The sequence below is a fragment of the Artemia sp. Qi Xiang Cuo genome, chromosome 10 (assembly GCF_049724085.1).
Source record: "Artemia sp. Qi Xiang Cuo chromosome 10, ASM4972408v1, whole genome shotgun sequence".
Lineage (NCBI taxonomy): Eukaryota > Metazoa > Arthropoda > Branchiopoda > Anostraca > Artemiidae > Artemia > Artemia sp. Qi Xiang Cuo.
Genome location: NC_142803.1, coordinates 9,344,952 through 9,367,716, shown reverse-complemented (window position 1 = coordinate 9,367,716; position 22,765 = coordinate 9,344,952). Strand labels below are relative to the sequence as shown.

At 35.5% G+C, this 22,765-nt stretch overlaps 1 protein-coding gene across 1 annotated transcript in view; it reads right to left on the bottom strand.

The window, feature by feature from the left end:
- Positions 1–22,765, bottom strand: part of shot (dystonin-like protein short stop) — a 429,136-nt gene that overhangs the window by 269,499 nt on the left and 136,872 nt on the right. Inside the window, 1 exon segment of the mRNA XM_089095886.1 lies at positions 12,834–12,961. Within this exon segment, the coding sequence (XP_088952012.1) occupies positions 12,834–12,961 (128 nt within the window).

The following is a 22,765-nucleotide window of genomic DNA, read 5'->3' as shown; positions in this document are numbered from 1 at the left end:
AGGGGGCCCGATTTGACCCCCCCCCCCCCGAAATGTTTGTCTGGCTCGTAAAAACGTAACAAAAACGGATATAAACATTTTTTTTTAGTTTTTTTGTGTAAACCCCCCCCCCCAAATTTTTTTTTATTAAAACCCCCTCCGAAAAAAATCCTGGGTACGGCCTTGACGTAGACGAACTGATGAAGAAACGCAAATACCTTACAATTATAAACATAAGAAATTTGTTAACATACAAGATTTCTGAATGCAGAAGACTAGATACTTGGACAGTGTTTCCGTATTATTTCTTTTCCAGATAAAATCTAAGACCAACACGGGAAAAAAATCAAAACAAGTTGTCCTCCCCTTCCTAGGTTTTGAAAACCTCTTTTCCTGTATCTTTACTAAAAGAAATTTGAAGAAAAAATCCATGCCAAATCTACGTTATCGTGAATTGGTGACCATATACCAGACATGTACTAACAGACTTATTCACATTCAAACCCTAATATACATCCTTATTTTCTATTTATGATGCCTAGCAATTCCACGTTATGATTGCTCAAGACTTCTTTTTGCACTTGATAGGTTTTGAGTTTGAACCACCTATATCGCACTAAATCTATAGCCAGATTTTTAAAAATAAATGTAAGAGCATAAAACCGCACTTGGGTTGTCTGGGTTGCTGCCCAATACAACAACGGAAAACACTCATCCTTTCAGCACCATTACAACATCCTAACTGGTCGCGTCCGCCATCGAGCTTCCTCATGCGTAAGAGAAGCCCGGAATCCCGGATATGAAACATTCGCGCCATGTAGGAGTTCAGAAGAGGCCTATTGATCATTTAACACCAGGTGAGGGAAGATTCCTAATCAAATGAAACCTAACAATCCACCTTGTGCAGAATAAAGAAATGTATAGCTTTCCTTAGGGTGTTGCCATGCTTAAATTTATAAACTGAAAAGGATCATACTTCATAGTTTCTAAATGAAGGTGAGTCATAATTTTTGTAAATAGTTATGAGGCAACACTGGCAATACATATATATATATATATATATATATATATATATATATATATATATATATATATATATATATATATATATATATATATATATATATATATATATATATATATATATATATATATATATATATATATATATATATATATATATATATATATATATATATATATATATATATTGAGCCTTGAGCCTTTAGACAATTGAGCCTTTTCTTTACGTCATGACGTCCAAATGGAACTTAAATTAGAAGTAGTGCCTTTGTAAAATTACATTTTTTTTATTAGACCTAATACATTTGCCTCAGCTTGTCTTTTGTCATTATGAAACACATATCACCGAACCTTCGATTTTTTTAACTGTTAAGGTGGTGGGACAAAAAACTTCTTTTTCTTCCAACGATTTATCTAGTCCACGTTTTTTATTTTGAAATATATGGTAGGCATTGATGACCTTATCCATGTCAAAATCCAAAACTCAATCATCATGGTTGTTATTTTCAATTTGTTTGGTTTGTTTTACCTCGGCTGGTCTTTCGTCATAATGAAATACATATCGCCGAAACTTTGTTGTTTTATGGGGTTTTTTTTCAAAACTGTGGTATGCATTGATGACCTCATCCCCATGTCAAAATCCCAAACCCAATCATCATCGCAATCATTTTAAATTTTGACACGGTTTATTTCTCGCTGTCCAGGTTGATTTTTATTGAAACACTCACATGTTCGGTGTCGCATGTCTTCTAAGCACACGTGCCTTTGCTCTTCATTTCCATTTTTGATACATTGTCGCTGTTCTTCTAACCACGTGTGTATTTTTTGTTCATTTCCATTTTTGACTCGCTCAAATGCTCGGTGTCACATGTCTACAAACCCCGCTTGTCTTTGCTCTTCATTTTCATATTTGCCTTGCTCACAAGCCAGGTGTCGCATGTCTTCTAACCGCGTGTCTTTGCTCTCATTTTCATTTTTGACACACTCTAATTGTCGTTTTCGTATATCTTCTAATCGCCCGTGTCTCTGCTCTTCATTTTCATTTTTGACACGTTTTTAGATTTTGATTACTTCATACAATTTAGCAACGGAATTTGCTTTAGCTACCCGTATTGGTGTTGCCGCAATTTTTGGTGTTAATTTTCATATTTTTTTTTTTTTTTTTTTTTGCCTTTACAGACATTATATTATATAAATAACTGTTGAGTTGGAAACTCAGCAATCTTATTTATGCTATGCATGACATCATATAAGAAAATGTTTATATGATGTACTAACATAGTACTTGGCGTCATTTGCAAAAACCAACATTAAGGCTCTCAACGAATTTTTCTCAGACTTCTGACATATCTAGTTTTTTTTTTTTTTTTTTTTTTTTTTTTTTTTTTTTAATGCGAGAATATCTCAAGATACCAATTTTTCCAAAAAAGTATGAGGCCTTTTTCGAGAAAAAATAATTGCATACATAAATATATACATATATAAAATTATTGCTCGTTTATAAAGATATATATATATATATATATATATATATATATATATATATATATATATATATATATTTTTAATGCGAGAATATCTCAAGATACCAATTTTCCCGAAAAAATATGGAGCCTTTTTCGAAAAAAAAAAATAAGTACATACATAAATATATACATATATAAAATTATTGCTCGTTTATAAAGATATGTATATATGTATATATATATATATATATATATATATATATATATATATATATTATATATATATATATATATATATATATATATATATATATATATATATATATATATATACCGCCAACACTCAAGTTTCCGCTGTGTAATCGAGAAAAAAACCGGTTTTATATTTCTGTATTAAGAAACAAATAGCTTAAGCTCAGTGTAAAACAAGTGAATACATTGGAACTACATAATTTGGGTTATATAGGCCTATTTACAACACAGAAGGGGGGAGGGGGTTATCTTAGGTTATCCTCCTCCTCCTCCTCCCCCCCCCCTAATGTGCAAGTATTTAGCCCAAATTTGTTTCTGAAGTATTACGTTTTCATCATGTTTAGGAACTTTTTATTAGGGTTAACCTAACTTCAAGCTTTAGCGTTGGCGATATAATAAGTTCCGTTTTTTTTTTTTTTTTTTTTTTTTTTTTTTTTTTTTTACGACGCTATTTTTGCACGATAACATTACCCGGTTCATTTAAAATAAGTCACCAGCTGTACCTTTGACGGGCGAGAGTACATACCTGACAGTTGCCCCCATATAACTGAAAAATTAAAACTGTACAAAACCGTGTTTGGAAAAATTTGACTCTTCTAGCACAGGAACTTTGCAGTCTTCCCCCCCCCCAGAAAATACCACATGCGTCCCTGGAAAAGATTAGGAACTGTCATCGTTATTGTAAACATTTGTGTGTTCGTGCTCATACCAGTGTCATGTCCATGGCAAAGAAATTAAGAAACTGGTAAGATAGGAAACTTCAACTTGCTTCCAAGAAAACAACCAACACCAACTAGCGTTATCCATCAAAATAGGCCTATATATCTCTTTTTAACTTTTTCTTTACACTGGGCTGAAGATAAAAACACATACTTAATTTAATCGAAAATTAATTAAGCATTATCATTCGTCTGAAAGGTACTGTTGCAGCTATCGCTGCAACCATGACAAGAGGGAACCTCGGCACATAGTAATCAAAAGTTTTAAAATACATATTAAAAAAAAACTGTCTAGTGAGAAAAAACTGGTTAATGAATGGTAAGTATTATTTCGATTAATCCTGGAAGTAAAATGTTACTTTGCAAAAAAGGATTTTGAAAAAGAGACTGAAACCACTCGAAAATGGTGTCAAATAAAACGAAAAGTACGCCATTGGAATGGCCATTGTCGAGCACTCCATACAGAAAATCACAGCAAAAATCACTTTTCGCATGGGTAGAACTGATGTCCTTTTCTTCGTTGTCTTTGCCGCTAGAGGGGCACAGAAAAATCATAGAGAGCTGATAAAGGGCTCCTTAAAAGCTGATTTTTATATCTAATCGCTTTGTAAAAGTTTAACTTGATAACGACATTACAAAATGCCACCCAAGATTTGCATTTTGGGCGTCATTTGTGGAATTAAAGGGCTGTGAAGAATGAAGAGGGCACGATCATAATCTCCATGGCTGAAAACCATAGCCCTGAGATTTAAAATCCCCTTTCTTGTACATCCTCCCTCCCAGCCCTCCTTAATATTTTTCATAAGTCGTCTACTAACAGAACTATTTAAGATTTCACTTAAAAACTCATTTTTGTATCTACGTGTTTTTTTTATAAAATTGTCATGATAACGCCATCATAAAGTGCCATACGGCACCAAAAATAGCACTCTTTGGTCCCATATATATAGTAGAAACACTATGAACCCTGAAAAGGTACTATTATAATCTCCACGGTTGAAAACCATATAAGTAAGTTTTAATCCTCTCTCTTGTATATTTTCTATCCCATCCAAGTGGCATTATTGGTGTAATTTCTGGCGTAGAAATACTGAGAAGCTCGAAAAGGGTACTATGCAAATCTAGATAGTCGAAAACCGATAACAGGAGGTTTACAAGTATACCGTTGTTCTCTTTCCTTTCTTTTGGCAAAATTCCAGATTTTTTTACAGTGTTTAAGAGGGGTGTGAAGTAGCAACTATATTGAAAAATGAAACCGACGCAACAAAAAAAGATTGGAGGAAGAAAAATCTTTGAGTGGCCAGCAGGAAATAAGAGGATAATTCATATCTCACTAGTCTTTTACTGGCCATGAAATAAAAAAAAAATTTACGACGCGATTTTAACTCTCTTAAAAATCTAAGACAAAAGTTTCTAGTGCAGCACTAGAAATATTCTAAAAATATTGGGAAATATCAGCAACCAGTTTATTTGAATCCGTTTTTCAAAAATATGTTGCATAAACTCAGACGCAGGAATTTTGTCCGTTTTAAGTTTCAACTTCGCTCTTTACTTTCATCGGGAAAACGTCGTTTTTTTAAAGTTAAACTTCTAATCGGATAAGAATCGAAATTATTGTAGTGTAGTAGTAGTATATGTATCTGTAGTGTAGTTGTATAAGTATATGTAGTAGTAGTAAAATGTAATGTAACATATATTTGCGTTGAATGTATTTGCATATATTTGCAACATACACTATTGAATATATTTGCAACATACACTTTATGTTGCAGTAAGGTTTGTGCAGTGAACAGAATAGGTGTTCTATTTTGCAGTATGTAGCATATGCTTATGTTGTAGTATATTTTTTGTATCAATTGGTTTCGAAGGGACGACGCACTAAGCAACAGCCTACATACAAAAATTATGTCGCTGAATGAAAAAATTAAATCTAAGTTACCGAGCAAAACAAGAAAGACTGAAATTGTACAACACAGTATTTTTAACCACCCCCCCGCCCCCCCCCCCAAAAAAAAACAAATGGGTAAAAAATGCAAGAAAAAAAATACGAAGCAGGCTATCAGAACTTTCTGCTGTCATCCTACTCAGTTGGAAACACTACGGTATGATAAACCCTATACTTCAAAGGGGGGATTTATTACCAATTAGATTAAAAGATTTTTTGACACAGAAATTGTCATTTTTTTAGTTTTTTTTTCTTAGAAAAACATTTATTTAAAGCCAAACGTTGGCGTTAATTGGGGAGGGGGAGTAGTGTACCATAGGTATTTTAACGCCCCCCCCCCCTCTTAGGTTTTGAAAAATATTTTTTTATATGTATTATAAAACATAAAATCGCAAAGAAAGGAAGAAAACGAGGATAATTAACAGCCAGAGAAAATTGAAAATTATGCAAATATTTCGGCCAAGACCTCCGCTTGACCGTCCTCAGTGCAGAATAAAACTGATAAAAACATAAAAAAAAAACCTTAAAATAAAAACACAAAACTAAAATTGGACGACCCTTTCTCAGAAACAGGGAAAGGGAGTTACCCTTTCACCTCCTCCCCCTAAATATCCGTGAACTAATGCCACTGAACTGACCAAAGCCAAAACTATAATTTAAGGGACGTTAAATAGACATTACCTTAATGTCAATATAAATTTAGGACAATGCATCAGAAGTTGCAAATCATCATCAATTATAAATGCATCATGAAAAACTGCCATTCACATCTTCTGATTATGCTTCTTTCCTTCAGTCTTTCAATCAATAAAAAATACTAAAAGCAGCATTTATAATATGTCTATTAAGGTGTGTAATAATGCATACTAATGCAAACGAAATAATAACCCTTATTCGGAATTGTATCGCATGACAATTAATTATTGTAAATGTAATGAAGGATTATATTGCAAAGCAACGACCAGCTGAATTATGCAATTTTATGATCTCTATGTAAATGAGAACTGTAAAATTTGTGGCCATCAAATAGTCAAGACCCAATTTTAATAAATTTTACAATGATGAAACCCGTATATCTTGTCAGGGATGTACGCAGAGGGGGAGGACTGGAGGTCTATCCCCCACCAAAATCCTAAATTTTCCCGAGTTTCTGGAAATTTCTTATTCAAATCTTCAAAAACCTATTTTTTTACTATTCCCACCCCCCTCCAAAAAAAAATGTAAGTGCCTTATCTTATATAGCGCTTGTGTGCTTCAGGGAAAAAAGGGATGTTGTTAGGCCTTACTCATCAACTGCTTTCGGACCGATTTTGTGCCAGCATATCTGAAAACAGGAGTGATAACGACAATTCCCCCACTGGTTCAAGGAGCTTCTAGTATAACTTTATGGGTTTCTGTAAGATCCACTGCGTGTGTGCATCCCGGTAGCTGTATCGGTTAGTGATGTCAGTTGAATCCCTAGATGGATCTCGTTTTTATTTATCCTTGTAGAAAACGTTTCATTTGCTTTCATATTTCATACAACCCGGGAGCTTCGAGCTAAAATTCTGAAAACTAGACTGTTTTTGCTATTATTTATTTATTTTTTTTTTTAGAGAGAGAAAGAGAGAGAAATGCGTTGATTTTCAACAGCTAACATGCACTTTCAGTTTGTTTACTTGGACCTAGGCAAATAGCCTAACCCTGCACTAAACGCGGTTTAACCATGATATACGCATCAGCAGACAGATAGGCATGAATCCATATTCAAAACAAATGGGTAAATTGAATAAAAAGATTGGAAACTACGGTGGAAATCCTTACATTTCAGATTTCAGGTGGAAAGGACAATATCCCCCACCACCGACCTTCATTTTAAGTGCCTGTCCACCACATCACTTTATACACGCAAGAGACAGAGAAGTCGATAACTAGATTAGGTCTGTCTTTAGGGGTTTCTGGTGCTCTGTTCAAATTTCCTTTAAAAGTTAGTTTTTTTAGCACTGAAGACGGCCTGGCAGAGGTCCTTGCCGATACATCTGCTTTTGTCATTTTCGCTTCGTTTCTGTCCACTGACTGACATTACCCTTGGTCTTATCGGCTATTTAATTCTATTATTCATTTATTACTTTTTTCTTGTTTGTCAAGTCTCAGAGGCAAGCTGTGAATTCAAGCTACTACTAACAACTCAATGCAGCACTAAGCCACCTGAGGCCAACAGCTATTCTGGCTCCTCCGCGCAAATCTATTCAAGGCTTAATTCTTTGCTCCTTCCTATGGTATCTCTCACTATAGTCGCAGGAAGTGGGATCAAACCAAACTTTCTTTGCAGCCCATTGTATGATATACGGCAAGTCAAACGAAAGTCTAAAATTGTCTTTAAAAATTCCATAGAAAATATCTCGTATACCGTCCTCAAACTTTCGAAACGCCCATGTTTCAAAGGCATACTTAAGCCATGCCATTGTCGTGGCTTACAATATTCTAACCTTGGTTCGAAGAATTCTCTGATATATTATATATATATATATATATATATATATATATAAACTTTTCGCATACTGACCAGTGGTCTGCGTAGCGCAGGTACCGATCTCCTGGTCTTCTGCCTTCAGCCGGGAGTGCAACGCGTGCATGGGGGGGGGGGGGCATATCATCCGACACTTTCTTGTTTTCCCCTAGATTTCTCCAGGTACCCAATTACTCTTTTAGAGCTGGGTCGACTCTGGCTGAACTTACAGAGTCGCACCGTTGACCTCGTCCCAAACAAATAAACAGCGACACCAGGACTCAAACCCCTATCCTCAGGATTTCAAATCCTGCTGCTCAAAGTACTGGTTATCCTTTACAAATTACAAGAAACGAAGAACACTGAGTATGAACTTCACTTACTAGTTCTAATGCAGTCTTATAAGCTGAAAAGGAAAGACATAGAATAACAAGACAATAAGAATAACCAGCAAAAAAAGAAGAACACTGAGCATGAACTTCCCGTACGAGTCCTAATGCGGTCTTGTAAGCTAAATAAATCAAAACATATTTTTCCTGACATTGAATCCCTTTAGTGACACCTTATAATAACTACTACCATTATTTTGAAACATAGAATGAAAATGACGCCTCATATTTCATTTCTTTTTTTTGTGCATAAAACGTTATTATAAACACACTTTTTCTCTTTTTTAATATATAGTAAGGGAAAGCAGAATGTAACGCAGCGCAAACGCCGTTACCCAAAACACCAGCATTTAAATCACTGAAGCAGAAATTTGGTAGCAGGAAGGCAGATGTTATTCCGTAATTGCTTTAGGAAATGTAGTCAGCCCCTATGACACAACAAAAAATACACGGAAATTATGTGGCGAATCAATCTTCAAAGAAAGTAATACGGGACACAAGATCAACATAGCTAATTTTGTATTTGGGATGTCCAAAAATCAAAATGCATTAAGTGCGAAAATCAGCTCTGGTGGGAAAAAATTTTAAGCGATGATTAAAAGTTGTCTGTTTTAGGTTTACAGTGGCGTTAATTAGGGGGCAGAGGAACCTATGCCCCCCTAGATTTTGAAAAAGACCTTTACTGGGGTATTTTCGTTGAAAATGCCTTTTTTAATATATTGTTGAAAATGACAAATTCCCCCTCCCCTCCCGAGATACTGGAAAATACAATTACCTCACCTCCCCCTCTAATTCTTCGAAAATAGCCGTTATGGGGTTCAAATAGCTGTGTACAATGGCAAATCCAGAATTCTGTTCGGGGGGGGGGGTTATTTTTCAGGAGGTGGTTTACATATTTTAACACATCAAAAACCTGTTTATATATATTTTTGTTACGTTCCTCAAGTCCAACAAAATTGGAGAGGGGGTCGAGCCCGGTAGCCCCCATCCCACTCAGGGTACGGCATTGACTGTGTACCTACAACCCAGTCTTCTACGCTTCTAAGCCTGCCTTCGGTTCTAAGTCTTTAGATCCATACTTCCACTCCGTACAAAACGAACCTAAGATGAGAGTACGGCAACCCCCTTAAATGTAGGCGCTGTTGTTACTTATATTTATATAAATTTTACTAACTTACAAAAGCTTATAAAGCCACGACAATCGCTCAAATACACATTATAAATTGAGATTTCGGTTTGCAAGAAGTTTCTTTTGGGGCGGGGGGGGGGGTCCAATTTATTCGAAACCGCAAAAAAAACAAGATGTGCGTACTTCATTGAAACTACAGGAAAAGGAGAGAAAACCCTTTTAAAAATACATTATATTTTAAGGTAAAAAAAAACCGGAGTCTCTCAGGCGTATACCCGGGCCCCTATTACCCATAGTATGAAACTACGTAACAAGTGAGCTAAAGCCAAGGGCGTATTCATGATTTTTCGGGGAGGTTCTACAAATAAAACTTCGGAAAACGCATCAAAAACTGTTTATGTACATTTTTGTCATGTTTCACGAGTCGGACAAAAGCTTCAGGGGGGGGGGGTCAAACCAAGTACCACCTTCCCCCTGGATAAGGCCTTGGCTAAAGCATATCCATATGGAGGAGGGCATCTCCCTAGGTAAGATAAATGTTTGAAAATGATATTTTGTCCGTTTGAAAACAATTAAAAGAACTAGAAAATGTTTGACAACAATTGCCCCAACCCCTCTAATGATGCCAGGTATAGCCCTAAATAATATTACTTACCCATTGTTATTCATTGCTTGAGTCATTAGCCATCGGGCATTTTATTCTTTAACAGGTCTATAGAATCATATCATAGTGAAACAGCAAGAACGTTTGGATAAAAATTATTTTAAAAATAATTAAAGGATAAAAAAGGAAGGAAAAGTGAAAATTTGATTCATAGAAACTTTCTAGATATTATAAAATAAAAACTTCATTATTATAGTGTCTTTTCCTGAAGTTCCTGAAGTATAGTTCCTGAAGTTTCCTGAAGTATAGTCTAGATTTATATCTTGGCGTATTTGCCAGGTCTCAACCATTATATTTTGAAAAAGAGTGTTGATTGTTGAATAATGGCCCTACTCTTTTTATACTTTTTCTTTCAGAAAATAAAAAACAACAAGTTTTTTTAACTCAAAGTAAGGAGCAACATTAAAACTTAAAACGGACAGAGATTATTACACATATGTGGGGTATTGCCCCCTCCTCAACGTCTCACTCTTCACGCTACAGTTTTATGGTCCTTATAAAAAAGCTTCTTATTATTCTAATTAAACGACCCGTGTGTTTCAGGAGTTGTTATTAAAGAATTGGGACAACATCCAAAATTTAGTGTAAATAGCGAGGTGTTGAAAAGGGGCCCCCTCATATACGTAATAATTTCTGTTCATTTTAAGTTTTAATATTGCTCCTTACTTTAAGTTGAAGAAACTTGTTTTTATTTAATTTCTGATCGTTTTAAATAATCCCTGAAAATCTGACTCAACCTTCAGGTAAAAATCCCCCCCCCCACGGAGAGATCTTCTAGACAATTCAATCCCGGTGAAAATTTACCCTGGACAATTATCCTTAACATTTCCAAACGTAAAATTGAGTCGGCAAAGAGAAAGAAGGACAACTAAAAGGGAGTTCCCCCTGAAAAGTTCAAATTTCCCCTGAAAAGTTTAACTCCCGGAAACGTCCCTTACCATGCAAAATTCCACCGTAGAAAATCTCCAAGAAGAAAATTCACCCACCCACCTACCCCTACCCTAAAAATGCACACACACTTCCCAATAACAGACAGAAAATTTGCCACATAATGGCTTTAATAAAACTGGAATTCTGGCAAATTTCCCCTGAAAAGCTTAACCCCCGGAAACTTCCCTTAAATTCCACCGTATAAAATCTTCAAAAAGAAAATTCACACACCCACCTACCCCCCACCCGAAAATTGTATGCACACTTCCCAATAACAGACAGAAATTTGCCACATAATGGCTTTAATAAAACTGGAATTCTGGCAAATTTCCCCTGAAAAGTTTAACCCCCGGAAACTTCCCTTACAATGCAAAATTCCACCGTAGAAAACCTCCAAGAAGAAAATTCACCCAACCACCTACCCCCCCCCCCACCCGAAAAATATATGCACACTTCCCAATAACAGACAGAAATTTGCCACTAATAAAACTGGAATTCTGGCAAATTTCCCCTGAAAAGTTTAAGCTCCGGAAACTTCCCTTAAATTCCACCGTATAAAATCTTCAAGAACAAAATTCACCCACCCACCTACCCCCCACCCTAAAAATGTATACACACTTCCCAATAACAGACAGAAAATTTGCCACATAATGGCTTTAATAAAACTGGAATTCTGGCAAATTTCCCCTGAAAATTTTAACCCCCGGAAACTTCCCTTACCATGCAAAATTCCACCGTAGAAAATCTCCAAGAAGAAAATTCACCCACCCACCTACCCCCCACTTACCTACCTACACCTACCACAAATTTTATAACTTACAAGACTTTTCCCCAGGGACTGTGGGAGTCGTGTTATCTCAAAATGCATAGTTATTGGACATTTCAACAACTATGCTGAATAAAATGACAAAATCAAAAAATTTTGATTAGGCAATTTTGGAGAAAAAAGGGCGTGGGAAGGGGCTAGTTGCCCTCTTATCTTTTTGGTCACTTATAGAGGGTACTAGAACTTTTAATTTCCGTTCAAATGAACCCTCTCCCGATGTTCGAAGACTATTTGTTCGATACGGTCACCCCTGGAAAGAAAAAACTAAATTAACACACATCCGTGACCTTTCTTCGGGCAAAAAAAAAAAAAAATCCACATTTTTGATACCTCTATATTAGGGTTTTCTGATACACTGAATCTGACGGTGTGGTTTTCATTAAGATTTTTTGAATTGTAGAGGGTCTTTACCCCCAAATATGCGACAAATTTCCTCAGGCTCGTAGTCCTTGATGGGTAACAATATATTTATTGAATCTTATATATTTGGCATCATAATAATAAGCTGATTTTTTTATACTTTTATTGATATAAAAATTCCAGTTTTTAGAGATTCGGTTACTATTGTGCCGCGTAGCTCCTTACTTACAGTTCGTTAGCACGAACTGTGGAAAGCCAAGAATATTACAAACTTTTCAAAATTTCGTCCCTTGGAACCGTCATATTTTTAAATAAAAAAAGACATATGGCTTAAGAACCCGGCATAAATCCTGATAACCACTTTGCCCTGAACTACAATCCTTGAGAAGTAGACTCTGCCGAAATCCAAAAAAAAAGAGATTCTAGGATAATGCGGACAATAAGAATATCAAGAACTTCTATGACCGAATATCTATGGCAATACTCAAGGGCGTATCCAAGTTTCTTTTTGGGGGCGGGGGGGGGGGGGTTTACAAAAAAACCTTTAAAAACACATAAAAAAAATTGTTCATATGTATTCTTTGCTGCGTTTTTACGAGTCTGACAAGGGAGGGGGGTGTTGAATCCCATACCCTCTAGATACGGCTTTCGCAATACCCTTACCTGACTATTTCATCTTGTATCGCCACCTTTCTTTCCTGGTGTAATGCAAGCATTTGATTCCAATGTCTTTCAATGGAGTCCGGTCGGAGATCTGGCTCCAAATACTCTCCAGTTTCTTCAAGAAATTGCTGAAACAAAAATAAAAACGTAAGGCATCATATTTTCAAATAAAAATAAAAAGGAAATTATCTAAAGACAAAATTATTTTACCTATTATAAGGTTCGGCTTTAAAACATTTATCATTTTTTCTACCGGCAAGAAACCGCGGTACTTACGTGTTGTTGCGACCACACCCAAGAATTGAAGTTAGGTTAATCCTAATGAAATATATATTAAAAAATGATGAAAATATGATAATTTAGTAACAAAATTATGGAAACTACAAGAGAATTATGGAAAGCAGGCCACCCAGAACGTATTTTATTAAATACCTGACATAGTCAACTCTATAATCTATATATTAAATATTTAATCAAAACATACCTGTATAGTAATAATAATAATAATTTATTTATAGCCCACTTTTATACAAAACAAGTGGAGTAAAGCACACTAAAAAGGAAAAAAAAATCAATCAAATACACAGAAACAAAGATAACTTAAACCTTAATCACTGACAAAAACACACGGATAATATTATGGTTTGGTCCTAGGGACACAAAGGCATTTCTTGTCAAATTATTACTAAGCAATTCAAACGATTGGATAATGTCGGTAGCACCATACTTCTCAATAATACGTGTATTACGATATGAAGTGGGAAGGTACAATAAAAATTTGCAATATCTAAAATAAGCGATACGGATCTGTCGCAAATCATTCTTATTCAATAACAAATACATTCCACTTAAAAACAAGACAGAATGGTCACAATGTGTGGAATACATTTTAGCTAAAGCTCGGCGTGAATATTTTTCACGGTTAGGTACAATTTTCGCATATCCGATCTTCAACTTTTCTTTTACATCTCTCAAAACTTGAAGTCGCAAAAAAGTGAGTGTAGAACAAATACTAATTCCTAACCACCGTAAACTCGCAACATTGCGAATTACTGAGGATCCACAGGACAAATTATGTGCAGATGATTTGGGATTGAAAACTAAATATTCCTATTTATCAACATGCAAAAACAGACCAACATATCGAAACATCATAAAAATATTTTGCACCGATAATGTGAAAATAGACTTCCTTCGGCTTAAAACTAACAGATCTTCTGCATACGCAATATAAGGCACATCAGATAAATTATAAAAATACGAAGGCTTGATTACTAACAATACATTTTGAATGCAAGCATTAAATAGATAAGGTGATAGCACCCCACCCTGTCGTACTCCAGATTGAACTGGTATATTACCGCAGTACCCTGTACCAGATTTAAACGAAGAAACCAATTACTATACCAAAATTTAAGTACATGTATGACAAAAGGGTTCACTCCAAACTCTGATAAAGAGTGCCACATTTGTGCATGGCAAATACTATCGAAGGCTTTAGATAAATCCAAAGCGCAAATATGTAATTCATAAAGAGTTGAAGCTAAAACCTTATGCGCATGTTGACACCCAATACGAGGTTGAAATCCAAATTGGTCTTTCGCAGTTCGTTCAATAATATATGGCAGCAGAACATATTCAAAAACCTTACTAATATTGCAAGCAACAGTGATGGGCCTATGCGAACTGCAATCAAAAGGGTCTCTTCCGCGTTTAAGAATCGAAGTTACCGCTCCGCAAAGGAAGGAATCAGGCACCATTGACAAAGATAAACAGAACTGAAAAAGTAACTGGAGCTAGTAGTCTATCTCACTGAGAATAAGCTAATTATCTCCGAATGCAGACAGAGAACCCGGTTTTACCCAGATCAAGAACAACAGTGTGATCGCTATAACACGTAAGCAGAAATACCGCTCGAATTTCCACAGGAAATTGCCAAAATAAACTAAGTAGCTTTATTGTATTTTTAAGCCAACACTCACAGTGACGCCAATTCAGGGGCCCTAAATGTGTTGCCCCCCTTAGATTTTGAAAAAAAAATACATTCTCCCCCTCCCAATATTTTCGTGAATTTGTGGCACTCTCATGCAAAACAAGAAGAAGAAAGAAAAAAAAGAGAAAAAGATAGAAGGGAGGAGGTTCAGCCTGAAGCTAAACAGTTTCAGTTTTGTCACAAAAAATTAAATCAATTTTGTCTCATTTGGTTCAATCTTCTTCTTATCTCTTATTTAGAGATCCTATGAGTGGAGGTTCAAATTTTCTCAAAGATGCGTTATATCTCCTTCCCTCAAAAGCAGACATAGTTTAAAATAGTTGAAAATCAGGCATAGTTGAAAATTTAAGTTTATTTTATCAACATTGCGTCTTAACTTATCTTCAGCCTTTGTGCTACTACTAACAACTCATTCCAGGTTCAAGGCCCATAAGATGAGCATAACGGCGCACGCTCCTTCTCTTCTCCTTACTCTCCTGAACTTTTTCAAAGTTTTTATTGTTTACTCCCTCTCATAAAGTTCCATTTTTTATTTCTTCTTATGTTCTCTTACCCTCCTATTGGGGGGGGGGGTAGATCTGCTTCTTGTTTTGTTCCAGATGGTTAGCTAAAAGCGATGATTTTTGGCAAACTATGAATCTTCAGGGGTAAGACATAGCCTAGGCATTTTACCCTTTCTTTCACAATAGCACTAGAAATGGGGGGGGGGGGTCAAACTCTATTTTGCGTACAGCTTCTGTCCGAAGTATGTTTATTCAAAAGCACCTAAATGTATCACTCCTTAGGAAAAAACTAAACAAGTTTTTCTAACTGAAAGTAAGGAGCAGCATTAACACTTAAAGTGAACAGAAATTATTCCATATGTGAGGGGGGATACTCCCTTCTCTGCCCCTGACTCTTTATGCTAAAGTTTGACTTTCTGTCCAAGTTTTAAAGACCGACTGCTGAAACACAAGGGCCGTCGAATTGCACAAGGGCCGTTGGGCAGAGGATTTTCGAGCAAAAAGAAACTGGGAGAAAATGGTTGAAAACCAAATAATGGATGCAAAGTAATTGAAGTCATTCTTGTTATCACAGTCATTAAATTTAGGGATAACCATATTTTACCATTACCATTTCAAAGCCATATTTACCATTTTAACCATTTACCATTATTTGGTAATAAATTACAGCAACAAAATGGACACGTGGCCTCTCAAAGACAGCTTCCCCTTCACTACAAGAATTTTATCGGAAGCAAAAAGTGGACCCTTGGTTCCTAAAAGAGCATCTCCTATCGCAAACTTGGGGCCGTTGAATTGGAATATGAAGCTTTTTTAAAGCAGACTTTATCTCTAAACATGCAATTTCAACAAGTCTTAATTTTAATTAATTAATTTATTTATTTAAACAAGCAATTTCAACAGCTTAAAGTTCCACCGAAAAGACAAGATGCTTATATCATTAGATCTATTAGTTTTATATCTATTGACTGAGCCAGAACCATGATATTATTTATTTTCATGGTCTTTATATCAGACAATATTAGCTTCAGTTCGGTGGGAAACTACATTGTAGCTATATTTTAATTGGTACTCCTTTAGTATACCTACTCTTTTATATATCTCAAACTGGAGACGTGTTGAAAAACCCGTATTTATAGGATGATACAGGACACCGCTGTAGAGAAATATAATGTATAGCGTGGTTTAATTGCGTATACGATATTTAGTGTTGTTTTTTTTCTGGGGGGGAGGTACCTAGGTTAGGTTGCGTATTTAATATATTTTATGCTGGTCTGATATAAAGACCATGATATTATTTATTATGATATTTTCTTAAATGTTCGCGTGCGTTGGTTCCTCGATTGCGATGTTTGATACGGGAGGCGTAAGATACTCCTGAACGATTCCTTCCCAAGTTTTGGTGTGAAGACACACTTTTGGTTATCCCATGACTAACCAAGCAAAAATTTTGCGATACCTCCCATTTTACCGATACGGACCTACTAAAGCTACAATATTCATCTAAAAATATACGTAAACAAACAAGTTTTGTTTTGTATTTCTGGAGACTGCGTCGAAATCAAAATTCCTCATATGAATTCAACTGTGGGACCAAATTGGACGAGCCAAAGAAGAAGCCACGCTTGAAAATGGAATAATTGCATCCAATTACGAAGCCTTAACTACTCACAAGTTAAACATGGTAATTAACCTCAATCAGCATGAAGAAAAGATAATAGCAAGAAAATGTTTGTATTTGGACAGAGTGGCAATTTAATTGCTTAATACCCTCGGGCTCCCTTTTTTTTCTTTTTTTTTTAAGGAGAAACTCGCATAAGCAAGATAAGGCTTCACTAAGTTAAAATTGGTATAACAAAATCAAATTGTGCCTTACCACAGGCGAAACCCACGAATCAAAAAGAGAAATAGAGGGATAGAGATGGGGGAAGGGGCTTATTTAGCCTTAAAATAATGAAAATACCTATGTAGTACACCATCTAACATCTTTTTCATGTTTTTCCCCTCCCAAGTACATAATTAAACATCTTTCTCGCCTCAAGTACAAGTTAGCCGAATGAACTCTAAAATATTTTGACGATACGTTTTAATGAGTCTTTCGTTTTTAGATGATCCGAGGAAATATGTCAGCGAAAAACAAGAGCAAAAGTGGTTATCACAACATTAGCGTTTTTCCAAGAGACAATGACAATCTTGTTTGACAATGTCAAACAAGGCAAAAACACGACGACTTCTTTTCAAAATTGACAGCAGAATGGCTATAAATGTTCAAGACTTCAGAACCTGCAGAAAATGCTGCGGATAAATAGGGATCATATTTGCACTACAAGAATTGAATTGAGTAGGATGAGCAAATATAGTATCCCACAGGAATATGAGTAAATCTACTTCTAATTAAGACTCTGCTTCGTCACACACTTCAAGGTAGGCCGGAAGAGCCCCATTCAAGAAGTAGTGGCAGAACCACTGTCAGGTCTAAAAATACAACTCGAATGCGGGGGTCTTCCCGTGCTCCCTCTTATGCAGTTATGAATACGGAGAATAAAGCATGACAATATTTTGGTATGAATAAAGACAATTTTTTCCAAGAGATATTTAGGATTCAAGAAACGTTAGGTTTTGGCCCTTTTTCGGCATTCTCCCTTTTTGGCATATCTTTATAATTACGCACTCTTGGCAGAGAATTAGGCAGCAATTTCTTTGGGCGGAAGGGCTATTCAAAGAATACAGGAATGCCAAACAGAATAAACTATGGAGGGGGATCTCAAGATTTCGGTGGGATCAGGCTCTCCTCCTATACCCTTCGTTTCCCTTCTGTATGTGTCTGATTCGTGACGGTAAACAGTCCTAACGGGGATTTAGGCACCAATTAATTTGGGCAGAAGGACTAATGGCAGAAGGAAAAAAAAACATGAAAAATATATCCCTCGTTTCCCTTCTGTATGTGTCTGATTCGTGACGGAAAACAGTCCTTACGGGGATTTAGGCACCAATTGATTTGGGCAGAAGGGCTAATGGTAGAAGGAAAAAAAAACATGAAAAATCGTAAAACTAAGCGAAAAATAGAATTAACTATGGAGGGAGGAACCTCAAAATTTCAATAAGACCTATCCCTCCTACTGTCCCCTCAGCCCGCCTTCCTCCTTCGCATGACATACCGTTATCCAGGTCCAACAGCTTGTGTAAAAAGAAAACTCAACTCGCCTCTAGAATTGAAATCCTCAAAGTCCTAGATCAAAACAGGATTATATTGCCAAGCTACTGCTGTCCTTAATTTCTCATGTCCTTATTTCTAATTATATCCTTATTCTTTATCTTCCAGTTTCTCGTCTTTCTTTTCTCAGTTTGTTTACTACTAATGTGGATTTTCTAGCTTTTGGTTAATGCATGCCATCTATCTTTACCATATATTCCACTTAACCATTACTATATTAACATCATTATCATATGCAATATTACTATATCTTTAGCCCAGTATTAAATGTTTGTAGTACAACAGGAAAAGCAGGGTGGCAATACAATATGAAATAGTTGTAGATGTTTGGCTTTGATGATAGATACTGTTTTTATTTTTTAACTCCTTGATTTTTCTTCTTGTTATGTCAACTTTGTATTTTAGCTTTCTTTTCTTCAACTTTGTTTGGCGAGGACGCATTTTATTTACCTTCTTTTAGTTGTGTTTCAAAGCTGAATACAACTTACAGTTGAAATTTGTCGTTAGAAATATGATGCCCTTCAAGACGAAGTAAAAAGACTGAAATATTTGACGGTTATTATAATATTATAATATAATATTATGTTATATTATTATATAATAATATTATATAATAATATTATAATAATAGTATTATAATTAATATAAAGATAATATTATTATATATAATATTGTAATATACATAATATAATATTATAATATCATAAATATTCGACGCTCGGTCGCTTGTTTGACGCTTGTTCTCTGCCTCGATGCACAAATTTACCTAACTGATCAGGGCACTCTTATCCGATTTTTGTGGCTGGTTTGTCCACATACTTTAGTATATACGTTTACTTTATTACGGAGCATTTTGGCCTTAGGAAATGGTCGTATCTCTATGACACGTGATGAAAAACATTGTGAAAACGACTACGTTGAGTTTCCATATGTACTGAATAAAATAAAAAGAAAATAAACAGAAAAACAAGACAAAAGATTAACATGTGAAGGACCCCCCACCCCTCCAAAAAAAAATGTGAAGGGAAAGTCCCAAAAAAGAAAAGAAAGATTCTCCCCAGGTGAAGTTCATGACGATCTTCAAGAAAAAGTAAAAAGATAATAACAGAAAAGCAAGAAAAAAAAGAATAAAAATTATGGAAAACTCCCAAAAAGAAAAAAAAGAATAAAAAATTATGGAAAACTCCCAAAAAGAAAGGAAAGATTTCATCTCAAGTGAAGTTAATGGTGGCCTTCAAGAGCAAGCAAGACATTGTCGAGCTAGTTTAAAAAATGATAAGAAAACGATGGAAATCCTGCCAAAGAAAATGTTGAGATTTAACAGAAGTTCACCCACGAGAAAAATCCTACAACAAATGATTTTTTTGTAGTTTTTTTTTAGTATACTTGATTTCGTGTTTAATCCAAAAACGCCAGGTAAAAAATTTGTGGAATATCAGGACTAGCTTATGCCCAAGGCCAGCGGAGCATTTTTGCATGGCGCCTAAGAATAAATCGAACTTTCGTTTTTAGGGAGTTTTCCTTCACAATTTTATCCATTTTATATAGAGCCACGGCATTGTTGTAAGTAACAAAGGCTTTGGTCACTTGCAACCAACGGAAACAACAGTGTACACATTTCAGAACCTTTGGGGAGGGGGTAGGTGTTTCGGTGACAATATATTAAATTTTAATATTAGTATCTATCCGACTTATCAGGTAAAAAAAAAGGTATGTATCAAAGTATATATTTCAAACAACTACAACAATTGGTTCAGAACACACTGAATGATTAAGTAAATTAGGACATCGACGCAGTGACCACTGCAAGGTGGCACCAAGAGACTGATTTCCAACTACAAGCGTAGATAATTTCGGAGACCACACTGCCTTTCCATGACGATAAATAAAAATTCAAATAGGGATAAAATCCTTTTAATAGACAGTGATGATGAATATTAGGGATAAAAGTTCAAATAGGGATAAAATCCTTTTAATAGACAGTGATGATGAATATAGTGATAGAAAATTACAAAAAATAACAGATATTTCTCTACAGTTTTACTACTGATGACGGTCACTGCATATGTGACCGAAATATCTGGTATTTTTTTTGAATTTCTATCACTGTTATCATCATCACTGTCTATTAAAAGTATTTTATCCCTATTTGCACTTTTATTTAACTACAAGCGTATTAATAAGAGCAACTTTCATATTAGTTATTGAAGTTAAGTGTTACCTTGCTATTACGAATGTTTAGGTTATTTTCCAAAGACGATAAGTAGATGACGTTCGAGTAGAACTTGACCGAAAAAATTGCCCAAGTTTCTATTTCTGTATTAGCAAGTTATACTTATGCTCCCTAAAGTAAAAAACCTATAGTTCATATACAGCTCCACCATAAAAGAATAACGTTGTATTTTGTTTCTAGATGATCAATCTAATAAGTTAGCCTACATAAAAGTGGCTAGATTGGACAAAAATTCAGAGCAGTAAGGTTTCTGATATGTCTATCAAGTTACATGGCGTTTTTCTTCAAAGAAAAATTGTTCTGTTCCCGCTCTCCTAAAACTGTTCTATAGTCAAAAGCAAAAAATCAAGCCACTTAGTTGATCTACATGATAACAAACACTCAATACAGCGTGTGAAACAGACTGTCGGGCGATAGCCATGACTAAAAATTATAAGGAAACAATTCAAAAGAGAGCCTTGCGCATCATTCTAGGAGACAGCCAATTGCCCTATGAGGAATGTCTGGCGAAGCTAGAACTCACAACACTTGAACAAAGAAGACACGAGCTCCTCATGAGCTTTGGCCAGTCCATCTTGACTTCCCCCAAACACCGCGACCTTCTCCCACCTGATATCAGACAAGATAACCGACCAAAGACCCGCCACACAAACCAACTACAACCAAGCAATCCAAGTGCCACGAAACGCTACAAAAATTCATTCCGACAATACTTCACTGAAAATTACAACAAATAGTTTTCATAACTTTTTTGTAAATGCGACTATTTATCCGTTTTGTGATATTTCGTATTAAATTATCTATCTATAAGGAAACATTTATGATAGAACTCGTGTCAATAGATGAAACCTCTTGTCAACTCCCCCTAACTTACACTAGGTATGTGATTATAGTAAAACTGACAGGGATATCCTGCTTTATTAGAAAATATAGACATGAAGATGTCACGAATTCCGTGACCTTTCATTCCCCTGGCATAGCAGGGAAGATTTTAAGGTTAAATAACGATAAACATCAGACATGAAAGAGGTCTTAAGAGTGTTAGGAACAAGAGCCAAGAATTCACCTATGAGGGCTAAAATTAAAAAGATTTTGTTATCCGATTTTATTTTTTTCGTCTTTAGATTCTGTTCTCGATGCATTTAAAAGGCTGCATTTAAACGCATAGAAGTTTCTTTCCTTTTTCTTTTTCAGAGTATATTATATTGTTATATTATATATATTATATTATATATATTATAATATAATAGTACATTATAATATAATAAAATATAGTATATTATAATACAATATAATAGAGTATATTATATATATTATATTATTTATGCGTGACCCCCTCCATAAATCATTAGAAAATAGATCAAGGAGGCACACTTGTGCCTCTATAAAGAGGCGACCCACCACAATGTTAAGCGATTTCAGGTCCTAGAGGTCGCAGAGAGACGGCGGTAATCGCATTTTGTAGCCCAAGCTCAAACTAAGAAACTTGCAAAATTTCATCCTCCTCCGACTTTATCTTCATGGGGTAAACTGGGCCGGAAGTTTGGACCCTCCCACCACAGAGGTTAAGAGGTTAAGCTTTCCAAGGGCCCGGGAGCTTATCCTCGAAATTTCAGCTCAATCCGATCACTCCTTCCCTGTTTTCAAAAAACCAAATATAGCCACTTAAAATTCATCATCATTTCTTTTTTTTTCTTAGCCACGCCTACAGGCCACAGTTGGCAACTGATCCGGGTGAATGAAGACTCCTTCGAAGCACAATTTGACCTGTTAAGGCCTTTTGATATTTTCAGACCGAAAAAATTATCCCCCGAATTTACATTTACGAAAAACCTCGTTTTCCTATATTAGCCCATGTTAATTTTTCCCACCACATTCCACAACCCCCCTTTAACGTTGTCTGATCGAGCTGAAATTTAGAGGATAATCTTTCCTTGGGCCTGGGAACTTATCCTTGAAATTTCAGCTCAATCTGATTACTTCTTCCCT